At 50.8% G+C, this 21,202-nt stretch overlaps 1 protein-coding gene across 1 annotated transcript in view; it reads left to right on the top strand.

Moving 5' to 3' along the window:
- The first annotated feature begins 20,219 nt into the window (after positions 1–20,219).
- Positions 20,220–21,202, top strand: part of LOC141917951 (ubiquitin-conjugating enzyme E2 R2) — a 55,479-nt gene continuing 54,496 nt past the window's right edge. The window contains exon 1 of the mRNA XM_074811747.1: positions 20,220–20,470. Coding sequence (XP_074667848.1) covers positions 20,294–20,470 — 177 coding nt within the window. The 5' untranslated portion in view covers positions 20,220–20,293. The remainder of the gene's footprint in view (positions 20,471–21,202) is intronic.

Raw genomic sequence — 21,202 nt, 5'->3', positions numbered from 1 at the left:
TCTCAGCAATAGTTCCTGGACCAAAGCAGAAAGCCACAGTCCAGCCGTGTGGGGATGTGGCACCTTTCATTGCCTGGCTGATCCCTCCCAGGAGCTTTACACAGATTTGATGGGGTTTCTTGCTTCTCCTGGGGAGAGGGGATTCTGTCCCACCCCAGCAGAATCTGTATTTCATTGTAGGATTAAATAGTTCTTCTCTTTCATTTCTAAAGTACTTTCAAATGCTTCAAGTTCTCGAGTTTTAACGAGTGACAGAGTAATTTGAAACTGCCAGGAAAAATAATCTGGTACATAGGAAGGATGACATAAGAAAGCACTCCTGTAATGTTTGACTGTCCATCCCAAGTGTGGCCATATCACAGAATCATAGGATACCTGGTTGGAAGGGACCTCAAGGATCATCTGGTCCAACATTTCTGGCAAAAGCATGGCCTAGATGAATCTTAAAAGTGTCCAATGTTGGGGAATCCACCACTTCTCTGGGGAGATTATTCCAGTGGCTGATCATTCTCACTGTGAAAAAATTTCCTCTCATGTCCAATCAGAATCTCCCCAGGAGTAACTTGTACCCATTCCCTGTCATCTTCCCCATGTGACTCCTTGTAAAAAGGACATCTCCATCTTCTTTGAGACACCTTTTAGATACTGGAACATGGTGATAAGGTCTCCCCTAAGCCTTCTCAAGGCTGAACAAATCCAACTCTCTCAGCCTTTACTCATGCAGCAGGCTTCCCAGTCCCTTGATCATCTTGTGGCCCTTCTCTGGACCCTCTCCAGCCTGCCCACAACTTTTTTGTATAGTGGGGACCAAAACTGAACACAGTATTCCAGGTGTGGCCTGGCAAGCACTGAGTAGAGTGGGATAATGACTTTCTCTCTGCTGGTGATGCCCTTGCTGATGCAGCCCAGCATCCTGTTGACTTTCTTTGTCGCTGCAGCACACTGTTCACTGATGTTGAGCTTGTTGTCCACCAGGTCCCTTTCCACAGAGCTGCTCCCCAGCCAGATAGATCCCAGCTTGTGCACTCCTGGATTATGTTTTCCCAGGTGCAAGCCCTTACACTTGTCCTTGCTGAACTTCCTAGGGTTCTTGTCAGCCCACTCTTCCAGCCTATCCAGGTCTTCCTGCAGGGTGGCTCTGCCTTCCGAAGTGTCCACTTCCCCACTCAGTTTGGTATCATCAGCAAAATTCACCAGAAAAATTCATCAGGGTGCACTTGATCCCATCGTCCAGATCACTTATGAAGACATTAAACAGCGCTGGGCCCAATATCGATCCCTGGGGGACTCCCCTTGTGACAGGGTGCCAGTTTGAAAAGGAGCTGTTCACCACCACCCTCTGGGTGGGGCCTGTCAGCCAGTTCCCCACCCACCACACACCCCTTGTCTAGACCGTAACACAGCAGCATCTCTAGGAGGAGGCTGTGGGGAACCATATCAAAAGCCTTGGAGAAATCCAGGTAGACAATGTCCACTGCTCACCCCACACCAACTGAGCAGGTTACTGTGTTGTAGAAGGCGATCAGGTTTGTCAAGCACGATTTGCCCTTGGTGAATCCGTGCTGGATTTTCCCAATCATGTGCTTCATTTGGCTTGTGACAGCCCCCAGGAGGATTCATTCTGTAACTTTCCGAGGGACTGAAGTAAGACTGATGGGCCTATAATTTCCTGCATCCTCCTTTAATCCCTTCTTGTAGATGGGGATGACATTAGCCTTCTTCCAATCTTCTGGGACATCCCCCGATCTCCATGATTATTGCCGCTCTCCATAATCTCCAAGATTATGTCCTGGGGCCCAACAGTGCTGGTAAAGACAGAGGTGAAGAAAGTGTTGAGAACCTCTGCCTTTTCAGTGTCATTGGTGACTAATTCACCTCTCCTGTTTAACAGCAGGCCAATGTTTTCCCTCTGTTTCTGCTTGTTGTTTATGTACTGGAAAAGCTCTTTCTAGTAGTTTTTAACATCTCTGGCCAATTTCAGTTCGAGCTGAGCTTTTGCTTTTCTAACTGCATCTCTGCAAGCCCTGGCAATGCCCTTGTAGTTCTCTGTGGGTATTCATCTGCTTTTCCATCTCTGGTATGCTTCTCTTTTGTTTTCAAGCAGACTCAGAAGCTCGCAGTTAAGCCAAGGGGGTCTCTTGGTTTGTCTACATCTCTCACCTTTAAAGGGTATGAACTGGTTTTGTGCTTCCAGGAGGGTGTGCTTGAAAAACCCCCAGCACTCACTAGCTCCTTTACCATCATGGAAGCTTCCCACAGAATCCCTCCCAACTGAGCTCTTAGTGAGTTTAGGTGTGGTCCTCTAAAATCTAAAACCTTTGTCTTAGTACTAACCTTCAGTGTGCTCAGCAGGATCTCAAACTCCACAATATTGTGATCACTGTAGACAAGACTATCACTAACTGAGATATTAGTGTCATGATTTGAGCTCAGAGTGCAACTGAGCACGACACAGCTGTTCACTCACCCCTTCCCCCTCAGGAATGGGAAGGAGAAAATAAAGCAAAAGACTTAGGCATTGAGATAAGGACAAGAAGGGATGACTCACCCGTTACTGTCAAGGGCAAAAAACAGACTCGTTAGGGAAAGAAAAAGAACATCAATTCAATTCAGACACTAACAACAACACTTAACAGACAATGTAGGAGAGTGAGAAACACTACCACATCTTAAGAACACCTTCCCCCCACACCTCCCTTCTTCCCAGGCTCAGCTTTGCATCCAATTTCTCTACCTCCTCCCCCTCAGAGGCACAGGGGTCAGGAGATGTGGGATGTGGTCAGTCCCACCACTCCTTCCTCCTCAGGGAAGAGGACTCCTCGCATTCTCCCCTACGCTAGTGTGGTGTCCCTCTGATGAGAGACAGTCTTCCATGAACTTTCTCTGGCGTGAGTCATTCCCATGGGCCGCAGCTCTTCCCAAACTGCTCCAGCGTGGGTCCCTCCTGCAGGCTACAGTCCTCCCAGCAATGGACTGCTAAAGTGTGGGCTTCCTTCTGAGTCCTGGCCTTCTTCGGGTGCAGCCCCCTGCTCGAGCGTGGGGTCCTCCACGGGCTGCAGGTGGGCATCTGCTCCACTGGTGATGTCCATGGGCTGCAGGGGCACAGCCTGCCCTCTCACCATGGGCTGGAGGGGGGGTCTCTGTGCTGGCGCACCTCCCCCCTCCCTCCTCCTTTCTTCCACTGACCTCAGTGTTTGCAGAGATGTCCTCACAACTCCTCACAACTCCCACTCCTCCTCCCCTGTTCCCCTTCTTCAATATGTTATCACAGAGGCACAGCCACCATCGCTAATAGGTTCAGCCTTGGCCAGAGGCAGGTCCGACTTGGAGCTGGGGGAGCTTTGAGAAGCTTCTCACAGGGGCCACCGCTGTAGCCCCCTCCCCCCTACCAAAAACCCAGCCACACACACAGACCCAGCACAATTACAAAGCAGGTTTTCTTTGTTTGTGAGTAGCAAGTCCAGCAGTGCCTCATTCCTGGTTGGCACATCTACCATTTGTATGAGGAAGCAGTCGTCTACACATTCCAGGAACTTGATGGATGTGTGAGCTGCTGTATTGTTCTTCCAACAAATGTCTGAGTAGTGGAAGTCACCCATAAGAACCAGGTGCTGTTGACCCGAAACTTGCTTAAGTGACCTTAATCACAAGATGTTGGCCTTATTTTGGTTTGGAGGTCAGTAGCAGATGTCTACTGTAAGATCTACCTTGGAGACAACCCCTCTGATCTTGACTCAGAGGCATTCAATAGGGTTTCCACAATCACCATAATTGAATTCTATACATTCAAGGTTCTCCTTAACATAGAGTGCAACTCCTCCACCTCTTCTTCCCTGCCTGTCTTTATGAAATAGCCTGTAGCTGTTCATCGCAATCATCTAGTCATATGAGTTGTCCCACCATGTTTCAGTTATTTCTATGATATCATAACTTTCTGACTGGGCGCATAGCTCCAGTTCCTCCTGTTCCCTAGGCTGCGTGCATTAGTATACGTACACTTAATACATACATATCACAGAAACATGTAGCTAACAAGCAGTCTTCATGATGGCCAAGAAGTGAGGGACCTTACCAGGGCAAAGAAATAGGGTAAAGTTGATGCTTGTAGCCACTGAGACTTTAAACAAAACCCCAAGGGTTTCAGCCTGGGATTCAGGCAGACACACCCAGCATGTTCCTGGCAGCCACCAAAAGAAAACTTCCTGGAGAGCTGAAGCCCAGCTCCTGGCTGAGACACTGTCAGCTCCTTGCCCATGGGATGGGGTCAGAGGGATACCAAGGTCCCTCCTGGTGCTTGGGGACCACCCAGGCAATACAGCACCACGTTGACTAAAATGAACCTCAATCATCACTTGTCACTTGGATGACAGTTCATGAAGTTTTACCTGGCTCATTAAGTCTCACCTGTCTGCATGGGGATGGAGAAGCCGCTTTGTGTCCCCCCACTAGTGGCAGCAGTGGCTGTGGGACTTTACCAGGGTAAAGCTGAGGTTCATGGGATAGTACAACAGCTGGAGCCCTCCTCGGTGGAACATATACTGAGAAGGTGTGTTAAACACTCCTCCTTAGGCAAAAAAAAAAAAAAAAAAAGAAAAGTCTAAAAGGTCAAAAAATCAAAGAGGACTAAACCAATCCATGCATATAGGTCAGGGCTGGAGAGGGAGAGACTGGTTCTGCCTGTCCAAAGTCAGTGTCTCAGGCAGCTTTATCTCAAAACAGTGGTGACCTGAATTACATGAAGAGAACTGATGGGAAGTTGATACACTTTGTAACGTGCTAGCAGTGTTTTGCCTCCTTTTAAATCACCAATCTGCTTTTTGCATAGATTGTTTTGTGCCCTTGTTTTTATTTTTCGGTTGCTTTTGTTTGCTTTCTGCGACAAGCAAAAGAGCAATTTATCTGGTTTCCTGGCTGTTGCTGTGGGCTTTACACATAGCAACAAGCAGGAAAAAAACCTTTTCTTTTTTTTTGCGACAGTAACAAACAACTTGCAGCCTCCAAAAATCACACTGGAGGCACTGAGGGAGGGGAAAATCTCTGCCCCCTTTCCTCTTGCAGTTGTGCCATGTTTTATCAGCAATGGTTGGTTTGCCTTGTGTGTCCCACCACAGCAGCCCTTAGCAATCTCCTTACAGTAGAATAGTGCTCTGTTTTCCCCCCCAGAAATAAAAATTCAATGTCGAGGGCAGCTCCTGAGACTGGAGGGAGTGGAGAGAGTCAGGAACATGCAAATACGGCTTTTATTTATTCATGGCTTGAACCTCCAAGTGCCAAACCACCTGGCAATGCAAGTGCCCTCCCTCCCTCTATTTCAGCCAAACCCAACCTTCGTGGCACTGGGCAAAGGTCAGCAGAGGTGATGATGATGATGATGATGATGATGATGGTGATGATGACTTAATTGAAATCTTCAAGCACACCTGGCTCAGATTTAACAGCTCTGGCCCTTTTTTCCTTTGGCCCAGCCCCCCCCCTCCCATCCCAATGTCTCTTCAGGACAGGTATGGTCCATCCTCATTCATCTGATGGGGAAACTGAGGCAGGGCAGTGACAGGATTTGCCAGGGTACAGAAAAGCTGAGTCAGAGCCGACATGGGCATTTGGGAAACTCCCTCCCGGTTCTCCATCTTGATCTTGCTTCCCACAGAAACAGAGATTGATTATGCAAAGGTGTTGTCTGTCTCTCTGCCAGATCCCTCCTTGTTCATGTTTTTTAACCCATGGGGACAGATTCACCCCCAGATGTAGGTGTTTCAGAGATATTTTGTTCAATTAGGCAGCTCAGCTGGGAGGATAAGAAAGACCAAAGTCTTTCTCCACTGGGAGGAAGATAGCAGGGCATGCTGAATTGCATTACTATCCACCCAAGACTCCACACAAGAGGGTGCTAGCAGAAACCAGGTTCAAAGCTCTGCCACTCCAGGAACATCTTGCAAAAGTCTTACCCTGTGGGTGTTGAGGCTGTTCTCCTGGGCATCCTCTGCAGGGATGAGTCCCAGGCATGTGACCTCACCCCATGGGGTGCTTTGGGGCTGGAAGGACAGAGAGAAGCATCCTGGCTTTGGGCTGGGATGAACCCCACTTCCCTGACCCCTACAGCCCCTGCAAGGCTGTTCTGTGATCCAGAGCTGTTTCTGCTGCGGTCAGAGATGTTGTTCCCATCAGGGAAGACCCATTTGAGGTCTACATGAGGAGCCTTCCACCAAAACAAAAACTGGGCACTGGCTTTGGGGAATCTGGGCAAATCTGCTTTGCTGCCCTTTAGCCTGGCTTGACCTCAAAGGGTAGGAGTTACTTACCCTTGCTTAGACACCCAGGAGAGACATGCCCTGAGATGAGTCAGGGGAACACGGCGTGAGGCCAGCTTCCTCCTGAAGGCACTGAAGGCTGCAGAGGGAGCTGAGGGCTTTGTGATGTCTAACATCCAGGCAGATCCAAAAATCCTAAATGCCCACACTTAGGGGTGACAGGCATGCTTGAAACTCCCAGCTGGATGCTCTTGCTTGGATACCCACAATCCTGCCCTGCTGTGGGTTACCAAGTCATGAGCAGAAATCTTCCTTGCCCCCCAGGTGATGAGCCTACGTCCTGAAACAGGCTGGTTACTGCACCCAAGTTTTATGCTGGAGAGGAATGACTCTGCTGTCATTTGGGGTTTCCTTTGCCTCCCCTGTGCCTAGTGTAGGAGGAAACACAAAGAGACAGATCCCCCAGGCAACAGGTCTTACCGTCTGGGTGAGGAAGCAGCAGCACCCAGGGGAGAAAATACAGGCACCGGACAATTTGAAGTCACCTGGGAGATGGTGGAGAACTCATTTTGGAGTATTTTCCTTTGATTTGTCTTTTAAACAATTTGGGGGAGTGTACCCAAGACTTCTGGTGCTTATTATGAAAGGGATGGAGACAAAAAGGAAACATCTTCAGGTGATCATAACACCATAAGGTCTCTGTGTCCATAGGAGGAACAGCCGTGGAAGCTGGGACTCTTCTGTCCCCAAAAGACATCCATGGGAAAGGTTATGGTAGAGCCTGCAAAATTACAAGGGGCAGAGTGTGGCTGAATAGAAAAGGACCACTCATTGTCTTCTCTACTGTGAGGATGAGGGCACCAAAAAAAGTAGCAGGTGGCAAGATCAAAACAAACCAAAGGAAATGATTCTGCACCCAAACAGGTCATTAGACTGGGCAGCTGTTTGCCACAGGATGTTGCAAATGCTTAAAATTTAGCCGGCTTCAAAAATAACTCAACAAATTAATGGGAGAAAAATCTACTGAGTGCTATTAAATACAAGGACACCTCTGACGCAGGGAGCCTGAGTCACAAAAAAATGTCAGAGATCGAGGAAATATTCTGGGGAATTATCAGTTGTCCTTATGACCTTCCAAGGGTGAACTTCCATGAAGAGAGGTACACGGCTAGATGGGCCATTGGGGGACATATATAGAACCACCCAATGCTGAAACGCAGCATTGGTCATGATAAGTTTGTTATCCACCTGTGTGAATCTGTGCCAAGATCTCACTGCTGTGCTGTGCAAAGCATCTCCTGGAGGCATGAGGTTTGCGGGGGACATGCAGCACCCAGCAGGTGGGGGAAGGAGATAGCGTCCAGCAGGACCCGTGCAGGCAGGTTCCTGGAGATAGGGTGACAGGGGGGAATCACTTGGTGCAGCGCCCTGATAGAGCACCAGCTGCCAGCTCTCAAGCCGAGAAACCAAGCCTGAAGGCCATGAGATAAGATGAGGGCAGAGGGAAACCAGCCCATGACGTGGCAGTGATGATTTCCAAATCTCCTTTTTCATTCCTGTGATGCAGGAAAACAAGATCAAAAAGGAAAAAATTTTGTGGTGGCTTGACCCTGGCTGGATACCAGGAGCCCAGCAAAGCTGCTCTATCACTCCCCCTCCTCAGCTGGACAGGGGAGAGGAAATATAACAAAAGGCTTGTGGGCTGAGATGAGGACAGGGAGGGATCACTCACCAATTACCATCACAGGCAAAACAAACTTGACTTGGGGAACATCAATTTAATTTATTACCAATCAAATCAGAGTAGGATAATGAGAAATAAAACTAAACCTTAAAACGCCTTCCCCCCACCCCTCCCTTGTTTTCAGCTCAACTTCACTCCTGATTTTCTCTATCTCCTCCCCTGCCCCAGCAGCACAGTGGGGCAGGGGATGGGGGTTGCGGTCAGTTCATCACACACTGTCTCTGCTGCTCCTTCCCCCTCAGGGCGAGGACTCCTCACACTCTTCCCCTGCTCCAGTGTGGGGTCCCTCCCACAGCAGACAGTCCTCCATGAACTTCTCCAGTGTGAGTCCTTCCCACAGGCTGCAGCTCTTCACTAACTGCTCCAGCGTGGGTCCCTCCCATGGGGTGCAGCCCTTCAGGAACAGGCTGCTCCAGCGTGGGTCCCCCACGGGGTCACAAGTCCTGCCAGAAAACCTGATCCGGTGTGGGCTCCTCTCTCCCCGGGACCACAGGTCCTGCCAGGAGCCTGCTCCACCGTGGGCTTCCCACAGGGTCACAGCCTCCTTTGGGCACATCCTCCTGCTCCGGTGTGGGGTCCCCCACGGGCTGCAGGTGGAGATCTGCTCCACCATGGACCTCCATGGGTGCAGGGCACCGCTGCCTCACCAGGGGCTGCACCACGGGCTGCAGGGGAATCTCTGCTCCGGTGCCTGGAGCACCTCCTCCCCCTCCTTCTGAACTGACCTTGGTGTCTGCAGAGTGGTTTCTGCCACATATTCTCACCCCACTCTTTGGCTGCAATTGCCCTTACACAGTTTCCCCCCCTCCTTCTTACATACGTTATCTCAGAGGCACTACCACCATCACTGATGGACTCGGCCTTGGCCAGTGGTGGGTCTGTTTGAGCCGGCTGGCATTGACTTTATTGGACATGGGGTAGCTTCTAGCAGCTTCCACTGAAGCCACCCCTGTAACCCTCTCACTACTAAAACCTTGCTACACAAACCCAATACAATATTCAAAGCAATTATTACATACTCTGAGCAGGCACAACCCAGCCCTGCCCAGCTACCCGAGTCCCAGCTGCAAGGTTAGTCTCTGAAGGGGTGAGCAGGGCACGGCATGTGCAATATCTTCGTGGTCTTCATGACCAAGATGCCCTGAGACTTGCATGGTCAAAGCACTGGTAGGAGCAGGATTCAGAGTCACTCCAATGGATGGTAGCACCTTTCCATGTTTTGGGCTGCTCTCATGTCTGTGTCTATAAAAGAGACAAGTCTGTTGCATCCAAATCAGCCTCTGAGTCTTCAATCATCCATTACCCCCATCTTAGTGTACAACCACCAAATGGAAAGAATACCATCTTCACACCTAGGGCTTGGCAAAGTGTTGCCATCCCTCTGTCTGTGTGCAAAGTATCTCTTGTGTAGCCAGTGTCAGCACCAGCAGAGTCTCAAAGTCTTGGGTCTCGCTCTGAAGCCACATGCAACATCAATAAACTGCTGCTGGCCATGTTCAACCTGACACCCAAATAACACAGTCAGAGGCAGGATGCCATTCAGAGAGACCTGGATAACCTCAAGACGTGGGCTCATGGGAACCTCATGAGGTTTAACAAGGCCAAGTGCAAGATCCTGCACCTGGGTTGGGGCAAGCCCCGATATCAATACAGGCTGGCAGATTAAGCAATTGAGAGCAGCCCTTCGGAGAGGGACTGGGGGTACTGGTGGATGAAAAGCTGGACATGAGCCAGCAATGTGTGCTCACAGCCCAGAAAGTCAACTGTATCCTGGGCTGCATCAAGAGAAGTGTGGCCAGTAGGTCGAGGGAGGGGATTCTGCCCCTCTGCTCCACTCTCATGAGACCCCACCTGGAGTCCTGTATCCAGCTCTGGGGCCCCCAACATAAGAAGGACATGGACCTACTCAAGCGACTCCAGAGCAGGGCCACAAATGGGATCAGAGTGTTGCAATGCCTCTCCTAGAAGGAAAGGCTGAGAGATCTGGGCTTCTTCAGCCTGGAGAAAAGAAGACTCTGAGGAGACCTTCTAGTGGCCTTCCAGTACTTAAAGGGGGCTTATAAGAAAAATGGGGACAGACTTTTTAATAGGGTCTGTAGCAATAGGACGAGGGGTGATTGTTTTCAACTAAAAGACAGCAGATTCAGACTAGATACATGAATAAATACTTACGATGAGGGTCATGAAACACTGGAACGAGTAACCCAGAGAGGTGGTAGATGCCCCATCCCTGGAAACATTCACAGTCAGGTTGGACGGGGCTCTGAGCAACCTGATCTGGTTGAAGATGTTCCTGCTCATATCTGGGGGGTTGGACTAGATGACCTTTAAAGGTCCCTCCCAACCCAAACCATCTGATGATTCCATGATTCAATAAGTGAAAAGCTTTTTGCTTTCTCCTGCTTTGCCAAACCTTTGGAAATACCTCCAAGGATGAGAATGGCCAGGAGACTCACAGGATATATATGTTCCCATGCCCTGTGTTCCAAGAGCCCCAGATAAAATATTACTCAGATGTTTTTTATTATTTATTAATCATCAGAATATTAAGAGTAACCGCAGGGTATTTTCATTGTACTCTTTTATCAGATCCTTCAACAGCTTTCACAAATTTTTAGACAGCAAGTAGATGTGTAAGAAGGATATATGTATATATTTCATATATATGTGAAAGACATGATGTTGATGAGTGTAAACAAAAAGGAGGTACGTCAGCAGAATGAAAGGGACAGTATTTTCACATATATGAAATAAAAAACCAGAAAAATGCCCTGTGATCAAGTCAAGCTTGGAAATGGCTCTGGGAAGAACCGCTTACTGTTAGAGGACAAGATAGGTGCAATGTTACTAAACCCTTCCTTCTAATTTCTTTTGCTCATAAGTGGTCAGGTAAATGAAAATAAGTCTCACTCTAGGGAAAAACTGTGTTTCTGAAGCTGAGCATGTGTTCCGCTGCCAAGGGAAGGATCTGAGTGCCCTGGCAATGCTCACCAGTGCTGCACTTAAAGAAAAAGAAAGAGAGAAATATATTAAAAATGGATGCTGAGAGGAGAACATGCTTGAGGTGGAGAAAAGCTTTTATCCTAGATGTGTGGCCTTTGTGGTATTTTGGTTGCTTCTTTGCAAAGAGAAGGATTCACTCCCTGTACGGTGCTCATTGCTTCCTCTGGTTCCCATTCTGTAGTCCCTGCTCTGTACGTTTTCCCTGTGGTGGGAGATGTTTTCAGGCCTCCACCCCACAGGACTTCCCTGCTTTGCCCCACTCACCTGCCTCTCACACCAGAGGGGCAGCAGGAAGAGAGAAATAGCTAAAACTTGCCCTTCTTGGTCCTCCCCACCAGCCAGCAAGTACATTCAGGGTTTTTTTCCCTCCCCAGGGCAAGATCAGGGAAAGGTCCTTTAATTATCTTGGAGATAAGCAGAGCTCAGACCAGACAGGACCAGGCTGCAGCAAGCTCACCCAGGTGAACACCTCCCCTGCAGCGCCAGTGAATGCATCGCCCTCTCTCACCCACTTCCCACCCACCTCATAACAGAGAAAGAACAAAAGCATTTTAATTTAAAGCACTGCGCAAATGAGGGTCTGTATGCAAAGGCTTAAACTCCCTCCCTCCTCTTCTAGACCCTCAGCATGTCCATTCAAAGACAAAACAAACCCATTTGAGATAAAACCCACAGCTCATAGTTTGGGGCAGCATCAGAGCCTTCTCCACCTTTAAAATGGGGATGCTCCTGCAGAGGAGGCCAGCCCTGTGGTGCACCCAGATGCCAACATGCGGCCTGGTGCTGGCTCCCTCCACCGTCTATCAGCCCTTGAATTGACAAGCCAAAGTATGGAGAAGGGGAATGACCCATCCTACAGGCCAGGCAGAGGATGCTGAGATGTGCTAGATGGGACATGGGATGTGCCAAACCCACCATACATTGAGAGCTTCAAGTTGGTGCGGCCAAGAGGTTTCCTGCAGGATGGAGAGGCATCCAGGTAATTAATGGAAATCTCCCAGCAGGTAAACAAATCTGGAGGAGATTTACCTGCCCCTGAGGGCAGCTGTAGATGGGGATTGAGATGTTGGCACAGCAAAGCATTGAGGCACAGCACCTACAGGGCACAGCCACCCTCTGCCCTATCCACAGCTCCCCCAGGGACCCTCTCACAGGGCTGAGCCCTCCAGCCACAGCCACAAAAACAGGGCAGGGACATAACTGTGGTTGCCCCAAGGTCTGCAAATGGGTGCTGATGGGGCAAGGGAGACCAGCAAGGTGTGGGACATGGGTGAGAGGGGAGCTGGTGGGGCCGAGGGGCAGACTTTCAACCTCCAGCTATTGCCTCTTGAGCCCTCATCCCTGCAGGCTGGCCTTGAAGCACCTGTCTCTCCACAGGCCTCCCTTTTCCAGGAGGACATATAAGCATCGCTCTCCCACACAGGCAATGCTGCAGGGTTTTGGTCTTGTGAGATCAGACTAGTGGCTTGTTTTTTCCCAGACCCCTTAGAAGCTCTTTCCAAATTTCCATGGGACAGCAAGCCTCAGGGTGGTGATGACTGCGCCACTCAACTCATTCAGGCCAAGCAGCGAGGCTTCTCCAGACTTGTTCGCCTGTCTGGGAAATTTGCATTACCCTCCTGGTGATTCAGGCTCCTGCAGGAAAGTTCAACCTCCTCCTCACCACACATGGGCGCACAGAGCAGTTTGCAGGGCTGGTGCAACGGTCTTCCCCTTCCCAGTGCTGCTTCACACCCACCACAGTGTGGTTTCCAGAGCTCATAAGCCTACCCGTGCATACAGAGGAGTGAGACATTGCATCTGCCACATGAGCCCTGCAAACAGTTTTTCAGAGGAACATCTCATTTTTAGGAAGCTGGAGGTGGCAGCTCTAAGGGAACATCTCGTGCCCCAACCCCAATCTGGACTTTCTCTCCCAAGGGATTCTCACTGCTGTTCAGCCACCCAAGCCTGTTGCCTGTGCCTGGGGCTTGGTGCTTACACTGCAGTTTAGTTTCCTTCCTCTGAATCTGTTCATATTTATTGTGGGAAGGTTGTGAAAAGGCCAGATTCAGCCTTGACAAAACAAGATCCAGCTCAACTCACTTGGTCCTCCCTCTGTTTCCTAATGGAAGTTCTTCTTTGTGACCATTTTTCAAGGCCCTGGGCAGGACCTGAGCTGTGCATCTTCAGCTAAGCCCAGCTGGCTGTGCATTTTAATGGAGCTACTGGCGGAAAATGACTACATTGCTGCTGGAGACCAAACCACAGAGACCACCAGTAGTACAGCAGCAAGTCATAAGCTCAGCTGACAGTGGCTGATAATGTCCTAGAAGTGAAAGCACAGATCATGGTGTTGATGTGTACTCAGCTCCTGAACCAGGAGTGATGTGAAATCCAGAAGAGCTTCCTCCTCCGCTTCGCTTGCCTTCTGCAAAATGCTGTCCCTTCTCACTGTGGCTTCTGCCCAAATAGAAGGAGCTGGCTGCTCTGAAGGTAAAACCGGGGTCTGACAGACCAGGCAGCTGCTCTGTGGGCTCCAGCTCCTTCACCCTGCTGTCAGTGCCTGCCTAAGCCAGATGGTTCATCTCCAGGAACAAGGACAGCTGTGAGTCCGTGCTTGTTGGTCACCCAGTCTCAAGGGAAGGACAGTCCTGCAGAGCTGATACTACAGCAGAGGTGAAGGTGAAGCACCAGGGACGTTGGCTTAGGCTGGTGCCTCTCCCTGAGCACACTCAGGGTCCTACGCCAGCTCCAGTGATGCTGACAGCCGTGCAATCTCAGCCACGCCGTAATGCTAGAGACAGGGATGTCTTGTGCAGGAAGAATAACCTAAAATGCCAATCCCCAACACAGAAACTATTGCAGGGACCAAACAATATGGATATCTCAGTTACATCCCCATCAATAAAGCAAGATGTCCCATAGACTGCTGCTTTGGAGGGTGACAATTATCACTTCAGGCTTCAGCAGAAATCAGATCAGGAGCCTCTGAGGACCACAGCATGTACCACTGCTGCTGTGTGCAGCTGGAGGACTGTCTGTCCCTATAGCTGGCAGGTTGAACAGACTCAGGTATTTCTGCACACTGAGCCCAGAAAGGGAGGTGTAAGGTGACCTGAACAGAAACTCTTTGGAAATGCAAACCATTCTCTGACAGGCATAAGGTCAGAGCCGTCACCCTCCCCAGGCCCTGGAATCACAGCTGAAATAGCATTGTAATGCGCTTATAATTTATTCATCAGCTGAATGAGAGCAGCAGCAGGCATTTTGATAGCACTCTTTTATCAAACACCTATGATGGACTTCATCCATTTTAAAACAGCAAACTAGAGTAGAAAGGAAAAAAAAAAACAACTCAACTTTATTCTATTCAAATTTAAACAAGCATGAAAAAGGGCAAATCGAAATAAGGTTAAAAAAACCTCCACTAAAGATTTTTTTTTTCTCTTTATGTTTCTTCTGCTTTGTTCTGCATCTTCCAAACTTTGCATTTCTCTGCTGGTGGCTACTTTGATGCAGGAATCTCCCCTTAACCCAGATGCTGCCCACTGATGCTCAAAAGCATCTTTTCATCCCTGTAATGAGTTCTGCCTGAGGATTGGCTTGCCCCATTTTTAGGTGAAAGAGATCCAAAAGGTCAGTTGCAGACAGGCTTTTGTTCTCAAAGATTCACAGTTTCTTCTCTTGACTACTCGGATGCTCTGCTCCTTAAATAGAGAAACTTATATAGGTGCCAGTGTGAAGGTAAGGGCTCTTGTACACCCATTCTCTTTCGGGGGAGGTGAGAATTAGCCCATGTAGTAATGCTGTGTTGCTCACTTGGGCAGCAGAGCAGATAATTACACCTTGATTTCCCTCATTAAATGCTTGGGGAGTTTTTTTGGGAAATCTTTCCTTGGCAACAGGGCATTAGTGCCTGGGCTGAGCTCCATCACCACGGTTCTTGTCTGCTCTCCAGTCCGGGACTGAGGTATCTAGTGTAAATAAAACAAGTAACTCCAGATTTCTCTGTTGCTGGTTCCTCTGGGGCTGAGAAACCAGCCTGCAAAGCCCCAAGTGGTGTTTTCCCTTGGCCCATGGGCAGTGTGTGCTGCTGCAGTGGGAATGATGTGCTGCCAACACTGGTATGGCCTTGGCTGGAGATATGCATTCAGCCTTGGCAATGGCACTCCAGGAGGGTGAAGGAGGAAATAATTCTGGCCACTCTCTCTATCTTCCATATCCCCACATGGTCTGGACAAGAAAAAACAGGATGAGATTTGGGTGAGGGGGCACCTAACAGCTCTCTAACAGGGAAGTGAGCTAAACCCAGGGACGTGTTGACCTAGGAGCAAGCAAATCTCCAGTTTGGGCAGTTTGAAGGACAAATATTAAAGAACTGGTTGGGCAAATATGTCTTGGGCTGCTTAGGACAAGTTTATACTGCCTTGGAGAAAGAGGGTGATGAGTTGGACGTTCAGATGTTCTGTTCTGCTTCAATACAGCCCAAGGAATAGCTGTTGGTGGTTTGAGTTACAAGGGTGGAGGCTGTGAGCAGTGTGTAAGGGAGCTGAGCAGAGCCCCTACCCCCTGCTTGATCTTCTCCATCACAGCACAATCCATCTGAAGTGCTGGGGGTGAGTCTGTTGCAAAGTCCAGCCCAGAGTCCCCAGGATCCCTGCTGATGCCTCGCCAGAGCAGAGGAGCAGGGAGGAGGCAGCAGGAGAGGAGATAGTGTTATCCTAGGGGAAGGAACAGATGTCTCATCCTTTGAGCCACTCAGGAGAGAAAGTGGATAAAGCTCTGAAGAATATTGTGTGAGATGATCCTGCCCCAAGAACAGAGTCATGTAGGCAGGACTTGCTCCATCTTCCCACCTCTCATCCCCTCTCTCTGCCAGCTCACCGGGCAGTAACCCTCTAATGTGATACCAAGAAGGCACTTGCATTTTCAAAGCTTCTCTTGTTGCTAAGCAGAGGAGTTAACTCTCAGTTTGTCATCCTTCATGAATGTGGCTCGCAGGAAGGAGGAAAGAGAAGAGGAAGAGAGATATTAAAAATAGGTGATGAGAACAAAGCAGAAAGGCCTTGAAAAGAAGTTCTCATCTCAGATTTACATAAGGTGCTGGTGGCATCTTGAGGTCCAGTTTACAGCGACAAGTTCCACTGCTGGGGCCTGGATTAATGGCACATGTAGCCTCCTCCTCTCCTGGTGAGACTTCCCCTTCCTGGAGCCATGTGTTCCTACACCAGACCCTATTTCTTGTTCTCTGAGCCCAAAGAACAAACTGATTCTTTCAGGTGAAAAAAAAAAAAAAAGGACGTGAAGAGGGAATAATACAGGTTGTGGCAGAGCACATCCCACAGAGATCCCTGCTTGCAGGCAGACAGTGACCATCCATGGGAGAGCAGCTAAAGGAGGAGGAGGACGAGGCCTCATCCTTTCATTGCAATATATCAGAGCTGATTATGGGGGAGAAATGGCATATGATAAAAAGTTACGTCAGCCCCAGGGCAGCCTGGGCTAAGTGTAGGGGACACCAGGCAGATCAGCTGAGCCTTGCCAGGAGCGTAGGCAGAAATGCAGGCAGGAGCCTCAGAGGGGGCTGCCCAGGATGCAAAGTGCTCTGTTGCTTCGACAGTTTCTATTTTCTGTGAGCAGTGGATGTTTTTGTAGGAGAGGGGAAAAAAAAAGTTTGGGGAAAAAGACCAATATTCTTTCTAAAAGCAGGGCTGATGGAAAATATTCAGCCTGCCCTATTGAATACACCAGGGCTTGATTTACTTTCTGCCCTGCATGATTACCTCTTTCGTTAACATTCGAGACAGGCAGCAGGCGGAGATAAGTTCTGAATAGCTCCAAACTTTGCTTCTTCCATCTCTCCCAGCATTAGGCTGGTTCAGACAAAGCCTGTGCTGGAGGCTGGCTGCAAGGAAAGGTGTTTTGATTACCATGGAAATAGGGGCAGCGTGATCCCGAAAGGGCTCGGCTGCTGCACATTGAATCAACAACCCAATATTTTCCTCCAAGCGTGAGCAAAACCATGGTTCACTGGCAAGCTGGGGCACCCTGTTAACAGAGCAGGTCATTGCTGGCTGGTGCCAACAGGGAAGGTCAGAGTGTGGCTCTCTGTTTCAGATGCATTGTTAGACTTTTAGCAATGAAAATGGAGCACATAGAGGGGCAGCTGGAAATGGATGCTGGGGCTGTGGCATTTGGGAATGATGGTGACTGTGACATTAAACTGGGGTGTTTGGGAGGTGGGGATGGCAGTGTGAATGGGGCTGAGAGGGTTTGCAGAGCAGGGAGCAGTAATGAAGCATGGGCAGCTGGGACTGGGCTGTTGGGATTGGGAAGGACTGGGGTGAAGCCAAAGACTCACTGCTGACCCATGTCATGGGGCTGGGTGGGACATGGTGGGTAGAGGTGAAGTGCTTTCTCTCTCCCAGAGGAAGCACGGCTGAGAGCATTGTGTCTGGAGCCCTCCCAGACATGGCCCAGATGTTGAGGTACTGAGATGTTTGGCCAAAGCCAACAGTGATGGAAGTACCTACCACCTGGGAAGCCTGGCAGGAGAGTGAGAACACGGCTCCCAGCCCACGTGTCCTGCCAGTCAACCTGATCCCATATTGAAAAGATTATGTCCGCCAACCCAAGACAGTTTAAGAAGGATGTGAAGGTCCTTGAATGCATCTAGAGGAGGGCAACAAAGCTGGTGAGAGGGATAGAAGGCATGTCCTGTGAGGAGCAGCTGAGGACTCTGGGTTTGTCCAGTTTGGAAGAAAGGAGGCTGAGGGGTGACCTCATTGCTCTCTACAGCTTCCTGAGGAGGGGAAGCGGAGAGGGAGGTGCTGATCTCTTCTCCCTGGTACCCAGCAATGGGACACATGGGAATGGTTCAAAGCTGTGCCAGGGGAGGTTTAGACTTGACGTTAGAAGGCATTTATTTGCAGGGAGGGTGGACAGAGATTAGAACAGACTTCCTAGAGAGGTGGTCGACGCCCCAAGCCTGTCAGTGTTTAAGAGGCTTTTGGATGATGCTCTTAACAACATGCTTGAACTTTTGGTCATCCCTGAAGTGGTCAGGCAGTTGGACTAGATAATTAGGTCCCTTCCAGCTGAACTGTTCTTTTCTATTCTATTCTACTCTGTTCTATTCTATTCTGTTCTGTTCTGCTCTGTTCTGTTCTGTTCTGTTGTTCTGTTCTGTTCTGTTCTCTTGTATTCTAAAGACATAAATAAGAACATGAGTCTGAACTCCCAGCAGAAAACACACCCAGCATGGTACTGCCCAGCTGCCAAGGAGCATCTCTGACAAACAGTGTTTCGGCCACACAAGCATTTGTGATTGAGCCCATCAGCCCCGAGGCTGAGGATGTGACAGCAGAATTAAGCAGCTTTCCATAAATCTGAGCTCACTCCAGGGTGGTAAGGAGTGAGTGACGGTGGCTGACCTGTGCCTGTGGGGGGGCATGTGTGGGGGAGCACACGCTTTTTTTGCAGCGTAGCCAGGCAAGCTGGGGATGGACGAGGGATGTTCCTCCAGATCACCCCTATGGCAATGAGCAAGAGTTCATCCTGGCTCATGAGAAAACCTGTGCCAATCCCCACAGGGACATTTTCCAGTGTGAGATGGGATTTTGCAAGGGCCTCTGCCCCTGACACATCAAGCTGGAGTATTTTACAGCCTGGAGTCAGTCACAAGCCCTGGACCGGGTACCACTGCCAGTGCTGGAGCATCTTTGGAGGAGGTGATGGGGGCCTCCCTGGAGAGCGCCTGAGAGCCAGGAGGAGGGGAAGCAGAGCAGTGACAGGGACAAGGGGGAGAATGCCGTGCTCGCCACCTGGACAGCGGCAAATTTATTCGTACTTTCTGGACAATCCCTGTTGACTCTCCCCTTGTTCTCGCTGTCTTTGATTGCTTTGTTCATTTAATTATTCTCTAAAGTGAACACTCCTCAATCCCTCTCTATGCAGCAGCATCTCAGGGTCTTTTACCATTTCGTTGCTGTACTCCATGTAATCCAACACCGCAGATTTACATTAAGGCATTATACGATTTTCACTTTTATTCATCCCAAATTTTTATTTGACTGTAACTCCACAGACAACAGAGATTTCCTTCAAATAACTTTGACATTTTGGGGGAGACATTATAATTAATTTAGAACTCATCACAGCCTATTAGTTACTTAAATTATCCCTGTTAGAACCACATTAATTCTTTAATTCAAGGAATACGCAGCAGCTTTTCTCTGTCAGGGCTGTTACATCCTTATTATTTCTCCTGTCCTGGCTGAGATAAGATGTCCAGCTTGCAAGTACATCCATGATGGGTATTTCTCAAGCATCTGGGTGGTCCTGTACGCTGCTGGGCAGGTGCAGCATTAACATTTACAGAAGTGAAAGCCAGATTTGCACCACCTGGGGCTGTGCTATGCTGTTTATTCTCCTCCTGAATAATGGCTTTGTTATTTTTCTCTATTTATTTTTATAAAGAATAGGTGCTTGCTCATGTTCTCAGGTCGATATACCTCACCACCTCTGCAAATATTTTTCTCCCTTAACCGGGCCAGGGAGTGGGAGGAAGGCTTCGAAACTGCGTTTTCTGCTGGGGGCACCTCACACGTCCGTGGAGAAACGTGAAAGTAACACCCGGGTGGGGGGGAGAGGGGGAAACTGCCTGTTCCTCTCCTATTGTGGCTTGGGGGCTGTTGCGGGATTTTTGGGGGGCCCCTGGGTCACGCAAAGTCGCTCCTCAAACAACATCCTTTGTACAAAAACGGCTGTTTTTTTGGACCGTGGGTGTCTGTCAGCGGAGCAGCGTGGGCCGGCCCTGCCCCGCCGTACCCACCCGTGACCCCCGCGCAGCACCGCCCCCTCCGTCCCGCTCCCACTCTCAGCCCACCACGCGGCTTCTCCGCCGCCCCCCCGCGCCGTGGGGCCGGACCTCGCCGTGGGGAGATGCGGGCCTGGCCCGTGGGCGCTAGAGCGGCACACGGGGGACCACCCCCCCCGAGTGGGGGCGTGGGGGGCGGGCGCGGCCCCTTTAAAGGCTCCGGTGGGGGCGTGGCCACGCCCGGGGCGGGGCGGGGCTCTCCCCGCGTCGGGGCGGGGCTTGCCGTGCGGCGAGGCGTGGCGCGCGCGGCGCGCTGAGGTCAGCGGCGACCGGGCGCCGTCACAAAAGGAAGTGGCGGCGGCGGCGGCCGTCAGTGCGGGGAGGGGCGGGGGCCCGCGGGGCAGCGCGGCGGCGGCGGCGGGGCGGCAGCAGCGGCAGCGCGGGACGGCGGCGGCGGCTGCGGCGGCGGCGGCGGGGCGGCGGAGGCCGCGCCGCGCCATGGCCCAGCAGCAGATGAGCAGCTCGCAGAAGGCGCTGATGCTGGAGCTGAAGTCGCTGCAGGAGGAGCCGGTGGAGGGCTTCCGCATCACCCTGGTCGATGAGTCCGACCTCTACAACTGGGAGGTGGCGATCTTCGGGCCCCCCAACACCCTCTACGAGGGCGGCTACTTCAAGGTACGGCCCTCTCCCCCGCCACGACGACGGACCGGGCCTCCCGCCGCCGCGGTGGTCGCGGGGAGCCGCCGCCGGGGCCTGCACATCCCTCCCACCACCTCTCCCCCCCCGCCATGCCGGGCCTCTTTGTCGGGCTCGGAGGGGCCCCGGTGGGGCGGGCGGGCCCGCGGACGCAGTCGGCCCCTCCGCCCCCCGCCGCGGGAGGGGGTCGGGGCCTGCGGGAGGGCAGGGAGGCTCGGCGGCCGGAGGTGATGCCTCGCCGGCTGCGCTTACCTTCCCGCTGCCGGCGGCGGGGCACGGGGACGGTCCGCAGGGGTAAGCGGGCGGTGGGGGGGCCTGTGGGACCTCCCTTCTCCCTCGGGAGGTGCGTTTTGGGGAGAGGGGGCCCCGCCACAGCCGCCTCTGTTCTGTTATTGTCCTATTTTAACCCCGAAGAAAGGTAGGTACCTGCCTCATGGCAGGGTGCAAATCCTTCCCTTCCGCCCCAAGTTGTCCGCTTGGCTCTGGTCTGTATATATTTCTTTCAAAGTAAGGGGCTCCCCAAGCATCCCTCGATAGCTTCACTCATCGCACAGGAGCATCCTGTGTAGGATGACTAATTCAGGGTAAAGGCTGTGTTTTCCTCAAAACTTCACGGGCTTCAGGACTGGTTTTCATTATTATTCCCCCCCTTTTTTCCTTTTCTTCCTCTCCAAACTTTTAGAGGGCAGCCTTCAAAGCACTACAGCAACA

The sequence above is a fragment of the Strix aluco genome, chromosome Z, assembly GCF_031877795.1.
Source record: "Strix aluco isolate bStrAlu1 chromosome Z, bStrAlu1.hap1, whole genome shotgun sequence".
In the NCBI taxonomy this organism is placed as follows: domain Eukaryota; kingdom Metazoa; phylum Chordata; class Aves; order Strigiformes; family Strigidae; genus Strix; species Strix aluco.
Note: the sequence above shows the minus strand (reverse complement) of the source record. Positions and strands in the feature narration are given on the sequence as shown.